Source organism: Alosa sapidissima, chromosome 12, assembly GCF_018492685.1.
Source record: "Alosa sapidissima isolate fAloSap1 chromosome 12, fAloSap1.pri, whole genome shotgun sequence".
In the NCBI taxonomy this organism is placed as follows: domain Eukaryota; kingdom Metazoa; phylum Chordata; class Actinopteri; order Clupeiformes; family Clupeidae; genus Alosa; species Alosa sapidissima.
In genome coordinates this window covers 18,832,273-18,851,309 of record NC_055968.1, presented here as the reverse complement: position 1 = coordinate 18,851,309, position 19,037 = coordinate 18,832,273, and the positions used below count along the sequence as shown (strand labels likewise).

Below are 19,037 nucleotides of genomic sequence, written 5' to 3'. Positions count from 1 at the left end.
TTTCCGGTTTTTGGTTCAACCCCAAAATTGACGTTCCTGAACGTTCCGGTTAGAAAAAAAAAAAAAAGTTCCCAAACCGGTTAATAATGTTCCATGTCAGCTGTGGGACATACAAATAAGTAGGCTGATCATTAGGACTTTAAAATGATATTGTTAGTCTACATAGTCTCTATCCTGTCATCAAACATTAAAAAAGGCTACATTATGTAAGCGGCATAACTGTAACTCTGACGTGCCTACATTGTTTTCACTATTATACATGAATTCAGACAAGGAAAAATTCTGCCATGTTGTTTATTGGCAAACAACTGAACACGTCCATTATACTTCTTACATAGCTCAATTGGTGTAAATGACAAATAGGGCAGGCTGTGCATTTGTTTCTCTTATGTCATCAAACAATACAAAACCACAAAGCATTAAAGAAGCATCACTGTAGTGACTGTCCTACACCCATTCAAAAGCCTATGCAACTCACATAGCTAAATCTGTGCAAATAACTGGAATATGGTAGGCTACATAGCTGCCAATGTGAACATCAATTGGCCAAACCTGGTCAGGGCCCAATCAGTGCATTTTTGTCTCTCTTATGTCATCAGACAATACAAAACCACAATGGTGTGTACATCGCTGCCATTGTGAATATTAAACTTATAAACAAATGCCCAAAACCATAAACAAATGCCCCAGAGGGAAATGAAAAAAAGAGTCTGCCTGTACAGCTGGCGGCAAGCTTCTCTGTTACATTTCTCCTGATCGGAAGTGAACCTCACCAAGTAATATTGCACAGAAATCTTGTCAAAGAACGAAAAAAAATAACGGTACTAACCGGTTACCATTATTTTAGATAGATAGATAGATACTTTATTGATCCCCAAGGGGAAATTCAAGGGTCTCAGTAGCATACAGACATCACACACAACATGCACTTACAGCAGCAATGGTAAACTTAAGTATAAGTATAAACATATAACTAAACTCCACTGTACAATAAAGACAGTAGAAGATAAGAAAGATAAGAAAACTAACAAAACGAAATACTAAATACACTATATAAATTAAATTAAGAAAGTCCAATGTGCTTGAGGGTGATCAAGCATAAGACGCTTGTAGTGACAGGGCCGGGACTGGTAAGGTGCTAAAGGGAGTAAGTGTCATAGTAAAGGTGCAAACAGTAGTCCAACCATAGTCCTTAGTTATGTGTGCATGGCAAGGTGCTCAAGAGAGTGAGTGTCATGGTGAAGGTGCAAAAAGTAGTCCAACATTAGTCCAACAGTGCACAAGTAAGGTCCAGAGACCAGCATAAATAATATGGACAAATAGGAGAGTAAAGTATAATGTAGACAAGGTAAAATAAAAAACTATTTCAGTGCAAGAACAGGTTGAGGTAATAGGGTTATAGTCATTCATTCACTCAGTATTGTAGCAGAAGCCTGACCGCAGCCATTGATCATGTGTGCTAATATAGCATGAAAAACAGTGTATCAGTAAAACAGTAGTGAAAACATTAGGCTGTGTACATTAGCAAAAACAGTAGTAAAATGGTAGTAAAGCAGTGGTGGGCAGTCAGTACTCAGACATGGAGAGGGTGGAGAGGCAGACAGACTAAGCAGAGAAGTCTATCTCTCCTCTTCCCTTTAGTGAGGCATTGAACAGTTCAATGGCCCTAGGAACAAATGACTTCCTCAGCCTTTCAGTTGTGCATGGCAGTGAGCGAAGTCTCCAGCTGATCAAGCTCTTTTGGTTTTTGATAGTGCTGTAGAGCGGATGACATTCATTGTCCAAGATGTTGATCAGTTTGTTTAGGGTCCTTTTGTCAGATATTGAAGTGATGCACTCCAGTTCAGCTCCCACTACAGAGCCAGCCTTCCTTACCAGCCTGTCAAGTAGCCCAGCATCCTTCTTCTTTGTGCTTCCTCCCCAGCATACCACTGCATAGAAGAGGGCGCTGGCCACAACAGACTGATAGAACATCCTGAGGAGCTTGCTGCACACATTGAAGGACCGCAGCCTCCTCCGGAAGTACAGTCTGCTCTGTCCTTTCTTGTAGAGTGCATCAGTGTTGGCTGACCAGTCCAGTTTATTGTCCAGGTGGAGACCCAGATACTTGTAGGTGCTTACCACCTCCACATTGACCCCATCAATGGAGACTGCTAGCAGAGCGGGCTTAGACCTGCGGAAATCCACCACCATCTCCTTGGTCTTTGAAGTGTTTAGTTGAAGGTGATTGAGTTTGCACCACTGCACAAAGTCCTCCACCAGGCTCCTGTACTCCTCCTCTTGCTCGTCCCTGATACACCCCACAATTGCAGTATCATCAGAAAACTTGTGGCATGACTCGGTGTTGTAGCAGAAGTCAGATGTGTACAGGGTGAACAGGACTGGAGAGAGCACAGTTCCCTGTGGCGCTCCGGTGCTGCTGATCACAGTGTCAGAGAGGCAGTTCTTCAGTCTGACGAACTGTGGTCGCTCGGTCAGGTAATCTGTAATCCAGGTTACCAGGTGAGCGTCCACACCCATCTGCAAGAGCTTGTCTCCCAGTCTGAGGGGTTGGATGGTGTTAAAAGCACTTGAAGTCAAAGAACATGATTCTCACAGCACTTTTCCCCTTGTCTAGGTGAGAATTTGTCCTGTGTAAAAGATAAGTGATGGCATCGTCCACGTCTGAGCATAGATAACTGGTTCTGTTCTGGAACATAAAAAAAATTAAGTTTCTAGATTCGTTTCTGTTTCTAGCAAAACATCAAAAATTTCTGTTTTTTATAGAAACATTGTAAAGTTATTGAATAACATTGAGGAAGTTGTGAGATTAGCTTGTGAATCTATGGGAGCCAGTGTGAAACATTGGTCAGAAAAAGGTTGTACCACTTTCCAGATAATGTGTTTTCTACTTTCTGTAACCTTATGGTTAGCTACAAATAACCAAATAGCCTTTTGTGTCAGATATTAATATCAATAATGGTTTAACACAAACTAAAGAACAACCAGATATATCCATACAGATGGTATTGTATTTTTAGATAAACTCTCTCATACAAATACAAATCTGATTCACACTAGCATCGTTTACATGGACACTTTTTTAAAATCTGATTACAAACGGAGTAATGGCTCAATCGGAATAGAAATACCTCATGTAAACACCTCAACCGATTGGATTCAGCCTGATCTGATTTAAATTTCCAATCGGATCGAGAGAGGTGGTGTACTCCGTTCTGATAATCCGATCGACTGAAAAATCCACTCATGTAAACAGGTACTCCGATTGTTGGAGTACATTTCTTCTTTCTGCGCTAGTGTTCCCTATGTGGTAATGATGCACAGTGACGTAAATAGCATTCATGTAAATAGTTCGATTGAAATCTTTAATCATTTAATCATCATCAGATTCATTTCAATCTGATTGAAAAAAAAGTCCATGTAAATGTGGCTACTGATTCAGTAGCTGCAGCTGTAACCTATACAGAAACTAGTTCTGTCGTAGACTGTTTGCCATATAAGAGCTTCAGGATCTTTGTGAAGCTTTGAGAAGAACTGTTGCACTGAGAAGAGCGTCAGCTCTGATGAATTCCTCAGAACAGAGCACAGAGCTTGTTGACACTGCTGTTGTCTCTGTCTCTCTGTCTGTCTCCACCCTTGGATGTGACAGCATGGGAGTGCACACATCTTGTAGTAGACACTCAGCATTTCTCCCCTCACACCTTCAGCTGTGCTTTCAGGGTGTGTGAGCGAGCGGCCTGTCACAAGCCTTGCCGTGTCTTTTGTGTGTGTGTGTGTGTGTGTGTGTGTGTGTGTGTCTGTGTGTATGTCCGCAGGAGCGCAGGGGACATTTGGGAGCGCATAGGCGCCGGCAACCTTCACGCTGCTCTAATTTCTACAAAATGGGCCAGAATATTAAATGTGCCTGAGCTGAGGCGAAGTGAGGTGCAGCGGAGTCATCAGAATAACACAGCACAGTGCACCCCCATGCCGGGTTGGTTGGACGTGGGAGACAGAACATTTTGTGGTCAGAATCAGTCCTCAGTCTATAGTACTGAATAGGTAGCAAATGTCCCCAGGTGTACAGTATGAACTGCTCGCTTTCTACCTCACTCGTGACTGGGGGGCATTTGTTCTATCTAAAACGCAGGATGTAACTAGACTAGTCTAAACTAGTAATGCTGCATTCATTGTAGCCCTCAAAACAGCAGCATTCAGAGTTATTAACACTGTGCAGTTTAGTAAGAAGTCAGAAAACTAAATATTTTTGCAATAATGATTAAGGCTGTGTCTGAAAGACTAGTAGCCTGAGTAGTTTCCAACTATTACGCATCATTTTATGAATCATGATTTAAAAATTGATATTTTCTTGATACTTTACGACTCCAAACGTGTAAACAAATATAGTAGCAGGTCTGGTACATACACATATGAAACGTAGAATAGACGGCAATACAAAAATACTGTATTCTCACTATGGCTTTAGAATTACATTATTATTATAATATCCAGAAACTGGATCATGTTATGACAAAAAGAACTGTTGACCGCACCTTTAATGTTGCTATTAAGCAGAAGAGATCTCTTTATAGTACGACGCGACGTAGTTAATCACTCACAGTAGTGTGCTGACAGAGTTCCCAATTCCCCAGAACTCATTACCACTCATTAATCTCCTCTTGCATTAGGCTCCTCATTAAGTCGTTAAATCTGTAATAAGTGGCCTCACCTGCCTCTCCCAGGTGCAAAACAGACATTGGCTGGGGCTGTAACTTTTTGGCACCTGTGGAAGCAGGTGACAGTTTACCCTCCCCCTACCCCGCTCACTGTAAGTAAGGTTGCTAATGGCAAGCGTCAGTTCAAGGGTAGGAACCACCACTTTGCCTCTTTCACCTTTTGTTGAGGACCAGAGCACCGTTGTAGATGGCATATGCCACTAGGGGGCAGAATCTGACTGCTGATGCCTATGACCACTACGGTGAGTCCTCGTCAGTGAAAATGCCACAGTGCCACTCGTGGTACATTATGATGGATTTTTTTTTTACTGGAAATGCAGGTAAATAAATGATAAAAAGGGGCAGTTTTGATTATAATTAAATTGTCTTTGGAGTTCTGAAAATGGTTCATGAGTTAGACGTGTCCCATAGTGTACTTAATTGAGGTTGTTCTATCACAGAATAAAAGTGAATAGGGTGCTAAAGTGATAAGGCTATAAGGTTAAACAATAGGGAAGGTGAACTGCAATTATGTATAAATTGCTGTAAGCTATTTGTTTCCGTGTTGGTTACCCCCCCCCTCTCCAGCAGTCACTGCATTGTCTGAATATGAATGTGTGTGTCTGTACCTGTGTTGTCTGACAGGAATGCCAAAGCCGTGGAATTCTAATTAAAATCTGACCAAAAAAGGAAAAAAAAACTACAGAGTCAGAGAAGACATGTTTGTAAAGCGTGTACAAGCAGTGATTCCTCAGGAATCGATGCGACCAAGGCTGCGGGAATGTTCTATTGACGTGCCGAGCGTTTGCTCGCTGAGCTCCAATTAACCAAAATTAAATCCACTCTTCCCAGGCACTGAAAAGGGTAAAGGCAAAAAGTTAGCCACAAAATTGTCTGTGAGGCTACAGAGCCATCCCCCCATCCTTCAGTCATCCCCTCTCCATCTCTCTCCATCTCTTTCTACTTTTGCGATATCCATCAAGGTAACGGTTTGGACTGCACTGTCCTCATTAAATCTCCCTTTTATTCCCTGCGCCGGATGTGATATTTGAGAGATTTGAGCCGGGGTTGCGCAGGTGATGTACAATTATGCTGATTCGGCGCAGTCGGAGTGCCGTGCCGTGTGAAATTTGGCATTCTCAGATGAGTACCGGCGCTGTAGCTGGTTACACAATCATTAACCTCCGGCCCATTCTCTCTCTCCCTCTCTCCCTCTCTCCCTCTCTCCGTCTCTCTCTCTGTCTCCTAGCTGTCTCCTGCATACAGATCCTCCAATCCCCCCAGTACTTAGCGTACGGTGCATACATTCTGATGGATGACCTTCAGAAGCATAGATTATTGGTCTTTTCCAACCCTTTTTGCTCTGCTTTCACAAGCTTGGACAGGCATATATAATGAGAGAATATAAAGTATATATGCCGTTGATTGTTTGACTTAAGAGTGTAATTGATTTCATTCTTATACCATCAGCATGAAATAACAATATATAAGACCTCCTTTTCTATAGACAAATAAGCATTGAAGTGTGGGCTCTGTGTTCAGTCCTTTTCATTCATGCATATCCCAACCCTCAGTACAGTGAGTGCAGAACTAGAAGCGCCAGTGTCCATTAGTCACAAGGTGGTACTGATAGTGGATTCTGTCTTCTCTCTCTTTCTCTCCCTTTTTACCACTTTCTTTTGCTCTCACTACTCCTCTATCAATCTATCACAGTCTGAAAACCTGCCCCGATTGTTGATCTCTCAGCACTGTACTGCTCCCATGCTTAAGCCTTCAAACCTTGGCCACATAGAGCACATACCGATAATCAGCTTTGATTTGGGCCTGGTTGAAAACCTACAGCGCAGTTGCTAAAACGAGACTATCAGTGCCACGGATGGCAGTTCGATTCATGCTGGGAGCATGAATGTGGCGGAGGGTGGGTGTATTGCTGTACTCTTGAGGTCCTCTGGACAACTGTCTGTTCAAATATAGGTGTATCACATTTTAAGAAGGAGCTCGGCTTGTTTCAGAGGTTACCGTTCCTCTTGAACCTGTGAGCTGAATTTTTATGCCTCTTGTCAAATTTGGCTATGTGTAGCCTGGAGCACTACAGGGGTTTGTAAAGACGCTGTAGAAAGTGAGTCTAACCATTGAAACACCATACCTATTGAAGAATATTCTTTGAGAAGAAACTAACTGCGATGGTCCCAAATATGGGGTCTCAAGCTACAATGCATGATAGCTAGATTGTCTTTTTAAAAGTGCCAGGTGTATCATCTTTACAGGTTTTTTTAACCATTATAATAAATGTTTCTACCCACAATGCCTCTCACACAAAACAGAAAACATCACGTACAGTAACACAATCAGCAAAGTGGTGTTGTCTGTGTTTATTAAATTGTTTAATTGATCAGATTTCTGCATCAAATAATACACACCTGATTGTGATGACACTGTATGGCATTTTTGGATTCTGCTTCCCTTCTGCAGACATGTGGAATATGGAATGCACAAAATTGTGGCGTGTGAGTGTGCTAGAAGCCTATTTGCTAAGATGTAACACTGTAATGTGCATTGATGGCAGTCTTGCATATTTAGAACTACTACCCCCCAACTACCCCGCCCCCCCAACACCATATATTAGCAGAGAACATGACACATTACACCGACTGTAAGGTAGATAGTTCAGGTAGAAGTAATGTGCACAGAATAATCCATATGTTTGCTCCCTTGGAAGTAAGCCCATGATTTTTGTGTTATTAACACCTTCAGTGTATAAATTGATTTGCAATATACAAACTACATCAACAAACACATAGTTGCATATTATCAAGGTACATACAAGGGACATAAAAGTTGTGGTTTGTAACGTCCAAAGTGGGAAATTATTGCTTTGTAGGCAAGATGTAGAGCTTGTTTTAACATTCCAGGTTAAGGTTAGGGACCAGGAATATTTAAAAAACAGGAGCAGTTAATATTTTCCCATTGGTTTTCCTTGTCCTACCCTGGTTATAGGCACTAATCACTGATTGCTGTGTTGATGTTCTCAACCTCTGCTCTATAGTTCTTCTGTCCAACCCGTCTTGTCTTTGGTCCCACAGCATCAACACGATCTCTTTTCCCAGTAGAATAGGAGGGGTTGAGTCATGTAACTATCAAACCATGCAATTCCAAGCAGCTTTAATTTGCTCACTGTTTCTGTAATCTAATGACTGGCTGTCTTTTGAACCATTCTAGTCCTTCCATCACTCTTCAACTGCGGATTGAAAGTGGACTGCGGCTGGAAAACCTGAGGGTGATGGTGGTGGTGTGGGAGGAGAGGGAGGCCTCCAAACCCCCCTCCCCTTCCCCGTCACCAAAACTCCGCCATTGATACAATTACATCAGGTTGAGTGAAGAGCGAGATAAGAGAGATGGAAAGCTAGAGCAGACATAGACAGAAGCCGGACCGAGAGAGAGATGATCTCTTCCCCCTCCTCTCCTCCTCTCCTCCTCTCTCCCTTCCCTTTTCTTCCTCTGTTGTATACATTTACCATTACACTCATTAGCTTCCCATTGCCTCCCAGCAAGCAGCTTTTCCACATCCCCTCAGGGTCCCTGGGGAGGCAATTTGCATCTCTCTGTGGAATCCCTGGCAGGCCGCTGAGGTAACAATCAACCCCCCCCCCCCCCACCAACACACACCGTCCCTCCCCAGCACCAGTCCCTCCCCAGTCCCCTCTGACATGCCCCCCCCCCCCCCCCCCCCCCCCACCAGTCCCTCCTTTATCTCTTTGATATGTTTGGGGGCCAAGGCTGATTGAGTGGCTCTTGGATGTTAATGACTGACAATGAGCCTGGGTCCACCTCTTCATTTAGGGCTGAATTGATGTCATTGACAGTGGCATTGAATACTGATTTCCACACTCTCCTCCCTCTCGCTCTCCCTCTCTTGCGCCTTTTCCCTCCCTCATGCCTGTGGCGTGTCTCTGAAGCTGGGCTGGACTCGAGGGTGCTCGGGGGGACACCGGTCCTCCAGGGAAGGTTGGCCTCTTTAAGATCACCACGGCCTGGTGTCTGGTGGGGAAGGTCAGGCGTGCCATTTGATTGGAGATTTGATCCTGTCTGATTTTGCTGCGAGACATGGCCTCCGACCGTCAGGAACAGAGATGGGGCTTATTAGGAGATAGTTTAGGCCAAGAATATGTCTTTCTATTTGAATGCAGTGGTCTGTGAGAATGGATTTGCGTTTTTAAAAATGTGGGCAGACAGTTTTGTTCCATGTATGGCTTAATCTGTATCGTACATATTCTGGTAGTGTGGGGAAGGTTTTTTTGTGGCTTTGTGGGTGCCCTCATGTAGTTTTGAAATGTTCTTCCTTGTAAAACGTTAAACACTAAAGCCCATTGCCCAAAAATGTTTTGTGTTATATGGGCAAACTCAACAAGTTTGTTTGTTATTGTGACTTTGCTTTTTTGTTTGTTGGTTATCCCTGTATTAGAGACTCCTCTCAGTCTGCGCATACCACCTAACTTTACAAGGGCGCAATAGAACATTTTGTAGCAGTATGGCAACCAGGCAACCCCGACATTAGTTACTTTTTATTTCCTCTAAAGGTTTTTGTAATCCATTGGCAAGTGCGCATACTGTACTTTTCCCTTTTAAAAGCAATATATTCATGTCTGCATGCATAAATCTGCAATTTTGAAACTTTTGACGATATTGTGTCCTCAAGAATTGTTATAGCCATTAAGTGAGGCCACAATTTCGCTCCCCTCCCTCTCCGCCTCCTCTCTTCTCTTTATCTCCCTCTCTTTCTGTCTGTCTTTCTCTCGTTCTCGTGCCAAGAGCACGCTCGCCCTTCACATTATGCCTTGTAAAGAAAAGGCAATCGTCGATGTTTCATCTTGATATGTGCGGTGCCTGACACTCCTCTAAATTTAAGCGCACTGATGTCTGCAGCAGACTGGATCCCGTCCTCAATTTGGAGAGGAGGTTTGACACGGCTGCCTTTCATCTGCGGTGGGTCACGTGTCTACTGCAAAGCGGCAGCGACAAAGATAGTTTTTTTTTTTTTTGTTGCTGTTTCTCTTCTACACCCCCCCCAATTCCACCCCCCATGACACCCTGCCTCCTTGCAACTCAACCTGAGACAGATGCATCTCCTCACGCATCCCGATCACAGAGCTTTCTTGTAGCCCATGCAGCCCCCATCGTATTTATACAAACTCTGGTTATCATCGCATTTAATAAAAAGCAGCATCGAGGCCCTACAACTTCATAAAAAAAAGTCTGCGCCACAGAGGAAACCATGCTCCATATTTCCATGTTTTTCTTTGAACAGATGAACTGAGAATTTTTTTTTTCTCTCCTCTGGTCCCCCATTCTCTTCGATGCAATAACGCATGCAAATTTTTCTTTCCACTTTCCACACAAAACCTGGAAGAACACAATTAATGTAAATTTTCCTCACCGGGTTTTTAATAAATGCACAGTTAAGTTTCCATAGTAAGTGGGTCGATAAACTCGACAGCCTTTGTAACTTCTGTGTTTTTTTCCCTCTCTCTCTCCTCTTGTGCGGGTTCTTCTCATTCCTTCACCCCCCTTCTTTTTTCTAAAGGCAGATCCTAAGACATGAACTCTGTATGTCTGACTCCTCATGCTGCAGAAGGCTGGTGTTTATCAGGCGGACGCTCCGCTCACTAGGGGAGACTCTCTGGGGCTTACCGGCCTCCACATTGTGAGAGCGTTCTCATTAAAAGCGTCACATGCCTGAGAAATTTCAGACCTGCTGTTTTTTTTTCTTTCCTCCACTCCCCTCTTTGTATCTTTCTCTCTCTCTATATATATATAAAAGATGGAGCAAGAAGGAGAGAGAGAGAAGTTTAAAACTAACAAAGCCCCTGGAAATCCCCATCAGACAACCCTCCCCTAATCCGTTTAATTTTGAAAGGTATTGTTTAAAGCTTCAAAGTTTATATCGTTTAATCCTCCCTCCTCTCCCTCCTCACCCCCCCCACCCCCCCACCCCTCCATCAACACTACAGGCCAGCAAATGAGGCCGTGTCAGCAGCTTGAACAGAGCTAATCTGCTCCGCACAACAGAAAATCCTCCTTCAAGACAAGGTTGCGCGGGTTTTCCTGTGAACTCAGACCGTTTGATGTTCCCCTACCTGCTATTGAACATGACTCCCGCCTTAACCCAACTGTCACTCCTGTGCTGTCCCCTTTTATCACACCCCTGAGTGCTCCCAGTCACCCCCCCATCCCCTTTACCCAGCCAACCCCTTCTGCTATCCACCAAACTTCCTCCTGCTCTGCGCTCTAACAGTGCTGGCCCCAGAGTGCAGCCATTTTAGGTGATCGCCCATCTATCTTTTTGGAGGTGTGTGTGTGTGTGTGTGTGTGTGTGTGTGTGTGTGTGTGTATGTATTTGAATGAGGGGCGATGTGTTGGGTATGAGAAGTTAACCTTTCCGAGGATAAATGTGCTGGATGTGATTAGGATTTGGGTTCATCTTGATAAGGAGAGGGTAGGCAGGAAGTGTCTCTCTGGCTCTCTTTTCAACCTGAAAGCTTCTCACTACCTCATGGGCTTAATTGATTGGAGTTTGGGTTTTGGTCTTGGCGTTGCAGTGTGTTTGCATCATGGCAGTTCTCACTGGTCGGCCTCAGGAGAGCAGTCTTCCATTTTAAAAGTGTCATTTAGTTGTTGTTCATACCCCTGTCAGAAAGATACACGGTAAATCCAGAGTAATATCCTATGCAGGAAATGAACATCATCTCACACTGAAACTAGATACATAGGTAGTCATCGACTTTTTACAGTAAAATATTCAACATCTGCGGAAGAGAGCAGTGCTGAGCCTTTGAAAACAGTCCAGCTCTCAAGTCATTCCAGCAGAATCAAACATCTTTTCAGACTTTCTCCTGGAAATATGAGCTCTGCAAGAGCAAGAGTTATGTTATGAGACTCTTAAAGCCAGTTTCCAAGAAAGAATCTTAGTCTCTGACCTATTTATCCATAGCATCCTCCAGACATCCAGGGGTACAATATGACATGGAGTTTTTGTTGACAGAATTGTTGAAAGCGGGTGTTTTACACACAGTAGTAGGACAAAATAGTCTACCTCATGTGGTGGACATTTTAGAACAATAGACAGTGCTTCTAATGATCAAGAGGGATCTGAAAACAGTGCGGCATTCAAAGTGTTAACCAGGGAAAATAACACATGCAATTCATGCAAGTTATTAAAGATTAGAAATGGTTATAAAAGCCAGCTGAAAAAAGTTGGATTTGATCACAGAATTTGTTTATTGTATAGTGCTGTGTGTTTTTGCCAACCCATGCAATGTGTTTAATCTGTCCACAAACCATGTTACCAGTAGCATTGTGGTGTGTTAAGGTTCTCTTGAGCAAATTTCTGGCACACATCAATGTTTTTTGGAGAGCACTGCTTCCACTGTGGTGTCCTGCTGTGGACACCATGTTTGTTCAATGTTTTACCTACAGTATAGTGAAAAATGTATATAACATACAAATATGTTAACCAGTTCCAATCAGTTTAGCAGTTTCGCTTTCAGTTATTGTTAACTCATTGATGATTCTGCATTGTGTATTTAGTGTCACTAGCCACAGTACTAAATCATTTCCTTGTATGACATTCATACCTTAGTGCAGGTTATTCCAAAGGATTCACTTACTTTTTCTTGCTACTGTATATTGAATTTGAATTTAGTACCAAATGAATCATTGCTAAAAATCAAAGGGACTTGAAGGGAAGAAACCACTTTGAAAAAGATGAAGAAATATTATTACATTGTGCAAAATTCTAAAGAAACATTCAAGCAGTATCAATAACAAACCCCATATAATTTCAATTTCTGAAGATAACAGGCACGTTCCAATGAACAAATGAAATCACAAGTATAAATGAATGACAATATGTTTAGCTGATGTGCAAATGTAGTCAGTTAAAGTTCTCAATTCATGCACTGAAAGTACCTGGTGCACACCTCCGTTCTAATTTAACCATCTGTGTGATGCTCTTAATAAAACATCTCTCAAGCACTATATGGTAATGCAGGAGCCGAGAGCATTTTCCACACTTATTGTTACTCCTAAAAAGTAGGCTAAATTAATGTCTTCTTGGAAGTTTGATTCTTGTTGTGAATATCTTTGTGCATACAGCTCAACATTTTCTCAGGGGTGTTATCAATGGTATCCCTGTTGAACAGTTTTTGAGTGTCAAGACATTTCAACAATGAGTCAAGACATTTATGCATTGTGACAGCAGTTCCAGAATGACTCCTGTCTTTCTGTTACAAAATAACAAAACTTGATAAAAATTGATAACTTGTATGTTTGAATTTTGGAAGTTAGATTAAATTCCAGTTAGGATGCCTCATAGACATTGAGTTATCTTAATAGCTGTTGTAGCAGTTTTCTTTGTAACAAATCAGTCTTGAGGTCATATTTCCCCCATATTTGGATTCAAATGTTGAACTAAATTTGTGGTAGAAAACAACATTCTCCCAGCTCCCATTTGTCAATGTCCAGCCTGTATCAATTAGGTGTTTCTTCTCCATGTGGTCTAACCTGGATGGAATGAAGGGTAAAACATGAGGGGTGAGAAGGAGTGGTAGGGAGCAGGCTGAAGGGTGACGTGTCTGGACTTGAGTGACGCTGGTCCCAGCTGGTCCAAATGTCTACATTGCCAGGTTGGGTTAGAGACCATTAGCAGAGAGAAAGAAGTCTACCTGACATACACCCCAATCAGATGAGACGTTGAGTTTCAAATCTCCCCCACTGTCAATATATCTCCCTCTACTGGCCTCGTGATGCCTACTTATCGGCTGTTTTCTGTGGTTAGTATTGTTGACATGTGGTATTGGATGTAACTGCAGAAGTCAGTGAATGGAGGTATAGGGGTGCAGACACACATACACAGACCACCACATTAGGCTATGTCTTTGCATCTTTTAATAGTTGTTTATGTTTTCATTTTCGCTGTAGAAGCTGTCAAATATGAAGACAACTGGAAAGTTTTATTTCTTTTAAGTTCAGAAAAGGAAAAAAAGAAGAGCATTTGCTTTCTGTGTCCTTGAATGCTTATTTAATATACCGGGAGAAAAAAAGCTTGATTTATGAGGAACTGGAGAATAATGTGTAATGATAATAAGCAATTATCACCTCATATTTTTTCCAGCGGTAACCTCAAGATGAGGTGCAACAAGAGTGTTAGTGCAAGTGACAAAAAAAGAGAAAAAAATGTGATCCAAAAAGCCCGGCAACATATGCACGTCACAGACATGTGAAGTGCTTCTCTAGCTTGTTCTGACTGAGGATAATAGGACCTCCTCTGTGATAATGTTTTCAGTATTCATTCATTTCTCTCAGTATTCACATTTTGTATTTGTGAACCCTGCTGAATGAAAGCAAGGATAAATTAATAGTAACATTAGTGTCACAAGAGATGAACAAGAGACCGACAGATTTATTCAGAATTATTTAAGTTCACATAGCTTGTAACACTGCATCCAGTCGGTCAAATTCATCGTTTATACAGCTTAAATGTAAAAGGTCGTAATGGAGGATTTAAAAAAAATGCTTTGCAGTTGAATTTCCTGTTTTTTTTTTTTTTTTTTTACATGGAGCATTGCAGTGAGAGTGGCATGTGGCTCCTCGTTAATGAGCCTGCCGTGAACGTGAGACCTGAAATAGGAGTCTGCCGGGCCGAGCCACCCCTGCTGTTCTGGGGTGTAAGCAGTGTAAGGTGGCTTTTCAGAAAAACGTGGGGCATATGTTCCGCCTCCAAAAAGACCCCCACCCATCCCCACCACCCCACCCCAATCCCAGTCACTCTTTTACCCCCTCCTCCCAAACCTCCTAACACCGTGGCAGATGGGTGGAATATGGAGCTGGGAAAGGTTTTACCTCTGAGGTGGTAACAGTGAGGCCACTCATTAACACTGAATTTACCACTTCGTTAGCGACGAGGCTTCCTGTTGAGCTCAGTCCCACGTCGGTGATGTCAGATCCATGGAGCATACACTTGTGGACTTCGGAGACACACTTGACTTGGACTCCTCTTGAAATGCACACACATTAAACGTGTACGCACACATTCACACACACACATATATACACACACACATACTCACACTCGTGCTGGCATTGTTTAAAAGTTGTCATAACTCAAGTATTATACCGTAACTCAGAAAGAGAGAGGTGTGTGGAATTAGATATCTGTCTGTCCCCTCTATTTAGAGGTGTAAGGTGGGGAGGGGCTAAGTTTCAGCTGAGCGAGGTGTGTGTTTACTTTCAGCAGGCAAGCTGGTCCTGTGTGTGTGCGTGCGTGCGTGCGTGCATGCGTGTGTGTGTGTGTGTGTGTGTGTCTGTATGAGTCTGTGTGTGTGTGTGTGTGTGTGTAAACCTTTGCGATGACGTGAGTTTCTGTGTGTACACTGGCACATGTGTACCAATTTGTCAGGATTGAATCAACAACGGTCTCGTGCTGGGATCAACTTTGGCACCATCTGAGAGTGCTAAGACACAGGCCAATCTCATTGGTGGTGCACTTTGTTCCCATGGAAATTGGTCAATTTTAGCAAGAAGGCCGAGAACTTTTGAGGGTGGGGGGTGAAGATGGGGGCCAGGGAATGGGGTGGGGTGTGGCAGGTTCCCTCCCTGGTGTGTGCACACATGATTAAGCCCCCCAACACACACACACACACACACCTTCTCCACAGTTTCCAAAGGGGAGCTGTAGTCTGGCTTGTGAATAGAGGTGGTGGCAGAGATCTTATTGGGAGTGGGGGGGGGGGGGCACTCTGACGCTCAGAGTGATGAATGCCCCCCCCCACCCCCCTGTCACACTTTCACTCCCACCCCTTCTCCATTTGGGCGAACAGTGGGGGGACTAACAGGTCCTCCGCTGTGCAGCCACCGGTTCTTTGTGTTGGGGAAAGTTGTCATTTCACACGTCGGCAGTCGCCAAGATAGCACCTGCATGAGGTGATGGCGTCTCCCTGATACGCACATTACTGTTTTAATTCTGCTGTTGTCAAATGGTCCCAATGTCATTTTTAACCTCTTTTCCCCCCTGTAGGCAGACTTAAGGAGCGATCTGTCACTCGATCAGCTCGTAGAACTAATCATGTTCTCTCTCTCTCTCTTTCTCTCTGACTATCCTCCCCCCCTTTCCAGACTGTTGAGCCAACATGGCTGACATAAAGCCTAAAGCAGAGGAGGACAAAGAGGGGGACACCGCATCTGACAGGCCTTGGCGTCGGCTGAACACTCCCTCTCCTACTGCCCAGAGCAGAGCCGCGGCTCTCTCCCCACATCCTGAGTACAGGCCTTTCAATGGACCCCTGCCAGCGCCCGCATCATCATCAGGAGAAATTATTAACAGACCTCCATCACATTCCACCCAAGAGGGACATTCACAGCTACAGGAGGAATCCGATGGTGATTCGACCAGTGGCAATGGCCCTAACACAATGGAGGACATCACCGCACGGGTCTCTCCAAAATTCTCTACATGTCCTCAGTTAGACAACATCAGCTCCGGAAAACACAGAGTAACCGAGGAGTTTCTGTTTGCAAAAAACAAAACCTCTCCTCATATCAAGTCAGAGGAGGCATCAGCATCTGAAGCTGCGTCTGACAGTGAGAATAGTGATTTTGAGCGACCGCACCTGGAAGCGCAACGCAACCGCTCACTTAATGAACCCTCTGGCCAGAACCGTGTGGGCAGGGGACCAGCTGGTGGGAGATCCTTGTGGGACTTTGGCTCAGAATCCTCGGAGAGCTCTTCAGATGACTGTGACGAAGACTCGACCTGGGAGCCGCAAAGCGAATTCATGCACTTACTGTGGACCAGTCCCAAGAGAACGGAGTCCTCGTCGTCATCGGTCAGTCAGAGCCGCAGGAAGAGGAAGCTGAACGCTGTGGACAGGGCCGGAGATGGCACCTTTGGTCCCTTACCCAAACAGTCCCTGACTTATGATTGTTCTGATGACAATGACACGTTGGTTAGCAAAGAACCCAACGTCAGGAGGAAGCCTAATGCCAAATCACCTGTGCCCCCGCAGTTAGACTGTAGTGACGAAGCAGTAGGCACGAAAGAGCACTTTATCAAGAATAAATGCCACGAGGAGAGCGATACTGAGAGCGCCAAACTGAACCATGTGAGTGCGGAATCGGTGTCCGAACCCGGCGGCGAGCCTTTGTTCTTTCCCTGCACCAAGTGCAATGTCAATTTCAAGGAGAAGGCCCACTTGCACAGACACATGCTGCACCACCAGGCACCCCCCAACATCAACGCGCCACGGCCCTACATCTGCCGCGAGTGCGGCCGCTCTTTCCGTGACGGCAACGCCCTGCAGAAGCACATGGTCATCCACCAGGCGCGGCGAGAGAGGCTGATGGAGGAAATCAAGGGTCTGAGCGAGCTGCAGGACGAGGGCCGGCAGGCCCGGCTGCAGTGCCCGCAGTGCGTCTTCGGCACCGAGTGCGCCAAGACCTTCGTGCAGCACGCCAAGACGCACGAGAAGGACAAGCGCTACTACTGCTGCGACAGCTGCAGTCACATGGCGACCTCCCCGCAGGAGCTGGAAGCACACCGGTGCACTGCCCACACCGCCAACCACGTCCACACGGGCTCAACTCACATGAGGCCCGCCGAGGGTCTGGAGGAAGTGAAGATGGGGACCAATCGTATCATCTTGTTACACTGTAAAATATGCCCCTTTAGCACACCGAATAGGACTATCCTGAAAAAGCACACAGAACTAATTCACCGACAGCCATATTTTGAAAAGAATGAGGAAGAGGCGGAGGAGGATGACGAGGGGAAGCCAGTTAGTAGATTTGCCGAGCCGAAGAAGCCGGGCTTGGACCTGCACAGGTTAAGCAGCCAGGCCAAGCCTGGCCACTCTCGCCTGTCACAGCTGAGGCCAAAGCTGAACTCGGAGACGCAGGCTCTGGGGAAGGGAGGTGCGCCACCCTTTTGGTCTGGTGGCATCGCTGACCTCTGTGTGCGAAACCGAGTCTCGCAACAAAAAGACCGGGAAGGTCTCAGCTTGCCGCTGTTCAAATGGAGCTTCGGCAGCTCAACAAACAAGCTGTCATCATCTCTCCCGAGACTTGACAAGCCAGGCAAATTATCTCCCCCACCGACAGCCAGAATAGATGTGACAACAGGCCACCTGCATGACGAAGAGGGCAATCAGGAATGCGCAGCACTGAGGCCAGGAGACGGGGAGAAAACAAAACATATTAGTGACACTGAAATGCGCTCGAATGCCAAAATGGACAGATCCGGCGAGGAGATCCGTCAAAACCACAAAACTGACCGCGAAAGCGGCAACAGTGACACTCCGAGCAGTAGAGAATTGCCATCCAAACCTGTCCCCCACAGGACGCTGTCCAAAAGGAAAATGTCCATCCCATATCATAACACGCTTAAGCCAAAACCAGAACCAATATCACCAGTGCTCACAGAAGATGAAGATGACGATGAAGACGATGATGATGATGATGATGATGATGATGATGACTGTGATTATGATGATGATGAAGATGACTCCTTTGACTTTAGAGATTACTCGTCCACGTTCCTCAATAGCAGTGAGAACAAACTGAACACTTTCATGTCTCCGAATCCCCTCTACCTTCCTAGATCGCGGCTGCCCATCCGAAAGGACATCCTCCATTCCAATGGCTCAGAGGACGAAGAGGAGAGCGATTGCGATGATATCCAGGATCTGGTCATCAAGGAGGAGTGTGAGGAGACCGCCGTGAGCCTGGACGACGTTCCAACCTCAGAGTCAATGCGAGGGCCCTTCTCCGGGCACCAAGGCCCGCCTCATTTCTCCAATGAGAGGAAGTCCTGCCCGTACTGCCCGGCAGTCTTCGAGTCTGGAGTGGGATTGTCCAATCATGTGCGCGGACACCTGCACAGGGTTGGGCTGAGCTATGACGCCCGGCACATGGTGTCGCCTGAGCAGGTGGCGTCTCAGGATCGGCAGCCACGGATACGGAGGAAGGCACCCTCCACCCTCTCCCGCCGACTCAAGAAAGGTATCTACAAAATATCCGTTACTGCTTTGTTATGTTCTCTTTTTACGCCACCTCTTCTCTCTCTTCTTCTGTCATTTTCTGTCTAATTGCAACTGCATAAGATGGTGAGCTGTCATAATTACATTTCACAGTAATCACCGTGAAGTCAAGTACGAAAGTCAGCCTCTGTCAACTTTTTATTAAACGCATGCATACTTTTTTTCAGTTGCTGTATTATAGGTCAAGGGGTCCTCCTGAACACAAGTACACACCATCACACACACACACACACACACACACACACACGCACACACA

At 44.9% G+C, this 19,037-nt stretch overlaps 1 protein-coding gene across 2 annotated transcripts in view; it reads left to right on the top strand.

Moving 5' to 3' along the window:
- znf644b (zinc finger protein 644b) overlaps positions 1-19,037 on the top strand; it is a 45,683-nt gene that overhangs the window by 13,776 nt on the left and 12,870 nt on the right. For both annotated transcript variants that reach the window (XM_042057198.1, XM_042057196.1), the window contains exon 3: positions 15,864-18,743. In XM_042057198.1, the coding sequence (XP_041913132.1) occupies positions 15,878-18,743 (2,866 nt within the window). In that variant the 5' untranslated portion in view covers positions 15,864-15,877. The remainder of the gene's footprint in view (positions 1-15,863; positions 18,744-19,037) is intronic.